At 45.4% G+C, this 7,807-nt stretch overlaps 1 protein-coding gene across 1 annotated transcript in view; it reads left to right on the top strand.

Annotated features, from left to right (window-relative positions):
- Window positions 1-924: 924 nt before the first annotated feature.
- Window positions 925-7,807, top strand: part of LOC129327569 (dynein axonemal heavy chain 9-like) — a 274,625-nt gene continuing 267,742 nt past the window's right edge. Inside the window, exons 1-2 of the mRNA XM_054976322.1 lie at window positions 925-1,317; window positions 7,194-7,390. Coding sequence (XP_054832297.1) covers window positions 925-1,317; window positions 7,194-7,390 — 590 coding nt within the window. The remainder of the gene's footprint in view (window positions 1,318-7,193; window positions 7,391-7,807) is intronic.

Raw genomic sequence — 7,807 nt, 5'->3', positions numbered from 1 at the left:
CACTGTTTTAAAGAAATTTGTGATTACCGTTTTACACCTGATAATGTCAGTGGAGGTCTAAAGAATAACTGGGTGTGGTTTCAAGCCCACCTGCAGTTGCTTAACTGACATTTCCACATCCAACACAGTATGGTGGTAGAATGCTGAACATACAGGATTGTGGAGGGTTCATATTTTGGAATGCTCCCTTATGCTTAACAATGCCCTAATAAAAAACTAGCACAAGGGCTTGAAGCTTTCCTACTGTGGTGTCATTTTGCTACTTGTATAGAATTTTTCATGTGAAGGGGAATCGACTGAAATGGGGTGTTGCATTCTACCTCCTCCTCCTCCATTGCTTTATTGCATAGTACCAGGTCTCACTCCCCGAGCAGTGTTGTAATACACATAAGTACAGGCTTCTACCATCCTAGTGCTTACTAATATGCAATTCCTTGGGCTTCTTAGGCTCTTGGGGCGGGAGGGGGGAGGTGAGAGTGTCAAGAAAATCCAGATTTCGGTCCAGAAACACCTTCTGAGACCCAACTAGATTTCCAAGGCGTGAGTTTTCGAGAGTCAAAGCTGCTTTCGCCTTTTTTTCTTCTGCGCCAATCTGGTCCGTGCGCAGAAGTAAAAATTGCACGCCTGTTTCCGGAACGTGGGGGCGGATGGGTGTCAGTCAAACTTTTACCTGCAGAGTTTTTTAGCCGAAAGTGCGAGACAGCGAAGCGCTTGCCGGTCGCTGAAGAGGAAGCAAAAAAGGCCGGCCTGAGCGTCCGGCGAGCAGCGAGTACGTCGCCCGCCCATCGCGGCTGCCCTCCGACAGCCGAGCCGCCGCCTCCCTCCCCCGGCTGCTCAGGCAGGCGGAACGGCGTCCTTCGTCCCCAAAGCAACCGCGGCTCCGCCCCAAACACTGGCGCGAGGAGCCTTGAGCGGCCGGCCGGCATGGGGGGCGAGGAGCAGGACCTGGAGCAAGACAGCCCCCCGGCGTCGGACCCCCGCGCGCGGCTACTGGGGGAGCGAGTGGCGCGCAGCCTGAGGGTGGAATCCGACCGCTGGGCGCGCTGCGCGGCCAGCCCCGAAGCGCGGCAGCTGCTGAACGCTTTTCTGGACGGCGATCCCGCCGAGCGGCTGCTGCTCGTCGCTTTGGCCGCCGGGGGCCAATTGGCGCTGGTCGAGCAGCTCCCTCCGGCGGCTGCAGCCGGCCGCTCGGGCAAAGGGGTCTTCCTGTTGCGCACCGCTCCCGGGCCCCTGGGTTCCCCGCCCGCTCCGGGGCACCTGCTGTGCGGGGACCTGTCTGCGGCACCCCTGGACCACCTCGCCACCCTCGTGGAGGAGGTAGGGCCGCCCACAGACCCGGGCCGGGGGCAGCTTTGCTAGGGGCAGGCGTGGGGTCAGGGCTGAGGTGGGCGCCTTTTTTCTTGATGTGGAGTCAGTGTTGGTAAGGGGCAGACGTTACAGCGGCCCATCAGTGGAACTCCATGCAAGGCAAAGTTTCCTTGGGGAATGCCCGGTCTGACCTGCAGCTGTTTAAGGAACAAGAACCCTGTCAAAAAAGGATGGCAATCCCACTTTCGCACCTCTTAGAAATATCAGACCTCAGTCCAGCTGCATCTAACAAGACCACTAACCAGTAGTGTTACAGATCAGTGCATGTTTTGCATGCAGAAAATACCTGGTCTGATCCCTGACACCTCCATTTTAAAGGATCTCAGCATTTGGCGGAGGAGAAGACCCTCCTCTGCCTAAAACCCTGGAAGACTACTACATGTCATGGCAGACAAACACCGACTAGACAAACTAGTGGGCAGGCTGAGGCAGTTTTCTGTGTTTGGATTTATTTATCTTTAATATGCTTTTATCCTGCCTTTCCTCCAGCATATATTGTTCTGTGTCCCTTCATGCTATCCTCACAGCAACAGCCCTGTTAGGTAGGTGAGGCTGAGAGAGAGTCACTGGCCCGAGGTCACCCAGTGAGCTGCATGGCGGAATGGGGGTTTGAACCTGGGTCTCCAGGTCCTCGTCCGAGGCGCAAACCACTACCTCAAGCTGGTAGTGTCTTCTTTTGCTCTCGAGTGCTCATTCTGAGCTCCCACACAGCAGGCCTTTTCGGGTCTGCAGGCTTCTTCAAAATCTCCCTTTTAACGTGTCTGAGTAGCTGGATTGCATATGACACTGGATTTCCTTGGCTGGAGTGTCCGATGTGTGATTTGGTCTTAATAAGCAGCTGATGGCAAGTGGGGGCATGGTGCTGGGGGGGCTGTTTTACTGTTCCCCTCTCCATAGCACTATTTCGCCTGTCAAAACCTCTCCCTATCCCAGCTACTTTAAGCCCTGGCTGAGGGGGGGAATGGTATGCACCCGTGTTGTGCCTTATTTTTCCTTACTGGGGCATTAAGCAGCCTATGTGAGGTATTTTCAACAAGGGAAGATCACCATGTCCACAGGCCCCTAATCCATATCAGGCCTTCCTCACAGGCTCCAGTTATGAAACTCTAATGACAAAGATTTTAAGAAGAGGTGGTTCAATTTTATTCATTAGAAAGTTGCTGAGGAACAGGAATGCAAAACCCAAAACCGCAAACAAGGAAATGTGGGTAATGCCAATCACTTTGCACATTCATCAACAGAAGGGATGGACCATACCTCCATGAGAGGGCATATGGTTTGCTTGTATAGGAATCTAAGTTGAATCCCTCCACCAGCTCCAGTAAAACTCTCTCAGGTAGCTGGGCACCACCTTGCTACCTCCAGCCTTGGAAAGCTACTGCCAGCCAGAATAGATAATGGTTGTTTTGAATGGGTCAACTGTCCTGACTTTTTATAAGTCAGATTCATATGTTTATCCTCCCCCTCCCTTTGCCTCATGTCTGCAAATCAATTTTATTTGGCCCCATATGAGCACTGTGGTTGCTACTGTACTGTGTAAATCTTTCAAGTATAAGTGTTGTTAATGTTTAGTGTGCTGTTATATTGGCTCCATGTATCAGATCTCTGTCTGCTCTGGATACAGGAACTGGGGGTTACTTTCATTCTAAGCTTGAAAATGAAGCAATTGTGCTGTAACTTTCTTAATGGTCTCTGTCTACACAAGTGTTCCTCTCATATTTGGAGCTGTGTTCCTCTCAAAATACACAATCTCCTTACTGAGCAATTTTCCTCAACCAGGGCTGGTGGTGTGTTCACCAGAGGAATGTACGGAAGTCCTTGCATGCTACACATTCATGCAATCTGCTGCTTTGCTTAACTGTGCAGTGAATCAAAATAAAAAGATATTAATTATGCTTTCATTGGGAGTAGTTTGCTTCTCATCTGTGGGACTATGGGATGGGGGAATGGAGCCAGTTAGGGCTCATTATACATCTATGATTACGAGGAAAGGAGGCCAGAAGGTTAATTACAATCGATGACAGTGCCAGAAAAGGTGTTGGCAGTGTCTCTTTATCTGGAGAGCAGGAAGGTGAAGAGCTTGCCTTACCCAGGCAAGTGATTTCAGGGCGGAGGTGTGTGAGTGAGAAGAAGTCACAGCCCTATTGACTAGACTAGGTATTGATTCAAAAAGCAGGGACCAAGCAGCTCCTCCTTCCAGTTTCTGCTTGTCAATTTCGCACTCCAAGTCTGCTGCCTTATTTCCATCTTCTGCCTCTTCCCAGTTTCTACTGCACCAAGTTTCTGCTGGGCAGAGGCAGGGGAAATGAGAAAGAGAGCTCATTGGCGAGAGCACTTACGGTCCCTAGAGGAAGCAGTTCCCTTCTGCTGTTTATCCATATATCTTACCCCTGTTTTGCCCCTGGCAGTTGTACAAATAAACTCTTCGTTTTTTCCCCTCATCCACGCATCCTCAGAGGGATATTTCCATATTTGTGCAATTAACATTGGCTTGGATATTGTTCCCCTTTAGGGGCAGTTTTTATTATTTAGAATTGATTAAAGATTCTGCAATTTAATACATTTTTATTTTTATTTTATATTGACCCTGTTATATCCATTCTACACACAAGGTCTTTCTTCTTTGTTCAACCTTTTTGATCACCAGGGTTACTTTTGATAAACCTAATGTTTGTGAACTCTTGACATTTTCATATAAATGTTAGGGCTGGTAACACCTTCTCTTTGCTTAAGCAAATCAGATGTGGCTGTGAGGTCGCGCTCTCTTTCCTTCACCCTCCTGGAGAATGAATTTTCTCCATAGTTCTTAAACACAGTTATTACATTGGCAATGATGCTAATTGTGGTTGTGACCAGCCAGAAAGTTGGGCTTTCCAATCCTGGTTAAGTAGGAACTCTGATTAGTTTTAACTGTGTTAATGTTGGTCCTAATATAATGCTTACCTGCAATTAAGGCTGAGGGGGAAATTTGCACTGTAGAAGGGAGGAGATGGAAGAGGGAATGGGGGGAGTCCTGTGGCTTGCTCCTGAATGTTTTACTATGCTTAAGTAATTAGGTACATTAGGCATGTGTGGGGCTATGACTGTACTGCGAGTCAAATGCAATATCCCTTAATAAATTAGAAATGTGTGTGATTGTTATCGTTACACATGATAACATATCCATAGTTTGTATGCTATTTCCACCTACATGACATACTTGCTGTTTTTGAAATTTACTGTATTCATAGTGATCCCAGAGTCCAGAAGACTAATTGACTCTGTGAATACTTTACCCTCCTTCATTAACAGTGAGCTTCCAGTCTGTTGGAGAGTGCAGTGGAAGGGAATTATAAAGTGACAATTGGAGTATACAGCCCCTTCTGCACTGGGCCAAAACTCCTTACTTTCCCTGAAGTCAAACCGAAAGGCATGGAATCGGCTTGTATGTGGCCGTTCGTACCTCTCCTGTGTGGTCGGTGTAGTACCTCTTTTTAGTCCACACTGTGCTAAAATGAGTTAGGATCATGAGTGCTTGCATTGTCATCATGGATGTTGTCATTTGTGGTGTCACAGCGCTAGCCCTTCCCGTTTTTTCCTGCATGTGCTGAATTGATGCATTGCTGGAGAACTGGACCAACCTATTTCTTGGATTTCAGCCCCTCCACCCCTCTGTTTGTTGATCCTGATTTGCTGATTCGCCTGTGCTCTTCTATTTCCTTCTAAGGAACTCCACATGTGATTGACTGGCCGTTTGCACACAGCTTACCTTGTGGAAAATAGCGAAATCTCGCGTGAAATCTCGCGAGAAGACGCTGTTATTGCACAAGAAGATGCGATAACAGCGTCTTCTTGCATGATTTCGCGTGAGATTTCGCTGTTTTCCACAAGGTAAGCTGTGTGGAAACGGCCAGTGTGAAAATTGCCTATTGGCCAGCTAAACACTGGAAACAATAGAGGAAGTGGAGGGTGGCGATTCGTGCGTGTGCTTGGATCATTCGCATGAACAAAGAAATATTCTTTCCCAGAAATAAAGAGAAATAATATTTTTAAAGGAATTTTATTTTGACGTGATCATCTTAACAGAGCAGCAATGCATCACTGGCAAAGCTCTGTTCCTGCTTCCTTCTTTGTTGCCCCAAGCATCTGTTTCTCCACCATGGAAAATAAAAAGAGAATCTAAAACTCGATATTAAAATCTTTATTTCTGATACCCAACTATTTAGTCCCCTATACAATATTCTCACCTATGCCAAAGCCAAAAGAATAAAAAGCGAACTTTCAAACCAGTGATTTATCTATCCTGCACAGGAGTTGAAGTTTTTTTTTAGAAAAAGAGGAAAGGGGAGGGGGTGGAAAAGAGGGGAGAGGGAGTAGCTAGGTAAACAAGAGTAGTCAATCAGAATGCATTGAGGTGGCAGGGGAGCAGGGGGAGAGAGTGGAGTAGCAAAAAAATGGAATAAAGAGTATGCACAAGAAAATAGCCAACTGCAAAGTGGATTTTTTTAAAAAGTCAGAGTATAAGCACTCCCAGGAAAGCTATGGAAGAGCCACACAGTGGCCGAAGTGACTACTCATGGCAGGAAATCGGGTGCATATGGTCACGGAAAAAATGCTGCAGTATAGGAACTGACGAAATTGGCCTGTGCAGAAGGGGTTTATAATGTAGATTGGAGGAGTTCATGCGGCCCAGATCAGATTCTGGTGTGTCCAGGTATAGTGATCATTCCTAAGCCTTGAAGTTTGCAAAGATTCCTGTTTTATATTTTAAGTAGCATAATCTGATATTGTAGGGCATGCCTAATTTGCACAGATGTAATTTAAACTCCCCTGCTTTCCCAAGCCATATTAGATGTCACTATCTTGGAGATCTTGTCCATGGACTGTGTTTGAGACATTGACTGCACTCAGTTCAAGAGAGAAACAAAAATATTAGAACTGTAGGTTGCATATATTAGTGAGTGTGCATGCTACAGTAAAATAACTCATTGTCCAACATGAAATCTAGAGGAAAAGAAACTATTCGTGAAAACATGAAAACAAATGAGAGAAATTAACTCTCTTGATCATTTCTTGCAATGTAGACTTCAGCTTTTTTAATTCTAGCAATGGAACTACAGAAGCAAGTGTTAGTTTTAATACTCAGCCATTGAAAAGAGAATGTCCTTGTAATTTTTTATATTTAGTGTATTTTTTATCCTTCCTCCAAGGGCTCAGGGCAGCATATATGATGCTCCCCCTCCATTTTATCCTCACAACAACTATGTGAGGTAGTTTATGCTGAGTGACAGTAATTGTCCTAAGATAATCCAGTAAGTTTCATGGCAGGTGGGGATTTGAATCTGGGTTTTTGTAGCCCCAGTCCCAACACTATATCACACTAGCTCACCGAAACGGATTCTTTTGCAAGCATTGCAAGTGTTCCTTCTCACTCAGCCTCTTATGCTTAATAAGTTAAAACTTTGTTAAGTAAAAAGAGGTAGCAATAGAATTTGTTACCTTAAAAGAACCAGACCTTGAGTAGAAGAACATAGGTGATGAGTATGTGGGAACTGAGATGGAACACTTAGTCTCCTCTTCTTAATGGGTCCGTACCTTTCTTCCTCATCAACTTTCCTACCTGACTGAATTTGCAGTTTGTCAGAGCATGATTAATAGTGTAATAATCTCTCTTAACAAGGACTTAGAAATTAATAGAGGACTATCTCTAAAAGTGCTCCTTCCAGATCCTGCTGTGGTTAATAAGGCCTGGCTAAATTGAGAGTCAAGGCAAGTCAGAGAATGTGAAATTTCTGCTTCATTTTAAGTGTTAATTCTTAACATAAACCCAATGGTTATTTTTCTAGGTTATGGTGCCACTCTTGGCAAACCAGAAGAACCATCACGGCTGGCCACATGTACTGTCTCAGGATATCATCCGACACATCTACAGCCTGGAAAGCAGCGTGTTTGTGGTTTCTGGTCAAGTAAAAGGCAAAACTTTACTGCCTCTTCCTGCCGGCTCTGAAAGAGATAAATATATAGATTTTGACAATGAGGAAATGTAAGTTTTTTCTAAAGATATTGAATCCATGTATTTCTTGGATTCCTGGCTTTGCCCTATGAAGCAGCTAATTGATCTTTTGCTGCATTATAGGACTTTCCCACATACTCAACTTATTCCTGATTTTCTTAGCAGTTGATCCCCAAGCATTGGAATCAGTTTGTGTATGGTTCTTCCACATGCCTGCCATTTCTTTGCATTTTTACAGTTGTGGAGTTGGTTTATTTTGTTCTGCATGTGCCCTAAATAATCAGGATTTTCAAGCGACAGTGCAGTCATCATCGGTAACATTATCGATGATGTCACAACAACACCCTCCCTTTTAAATGCTCATGCTTATAACATGATATCGATATAGAGGTTGAGTTTTAAAAAAGATCGAAAGTGAACACATAGGGGGCAACTCTACCACCCATA

Source organism: Eublepharis macularius, chromosome 4 (assembly GCF_028583425.1).
Source record: "Eublepharis macularius isolate TG4126 chromosome 4, MPM_Emac_v1.0, whole genome shotgun sequence".
Taxonomy (NCBI): Eukaryota; Metazoa; Chordata; class Lepidosauria; order Squamata; family Eublepharidae; genus Eublepharis; species Eublepharis macularius.
This window is presented reverse-complemented; position numbering and strand designations above follow the sequence as displayed.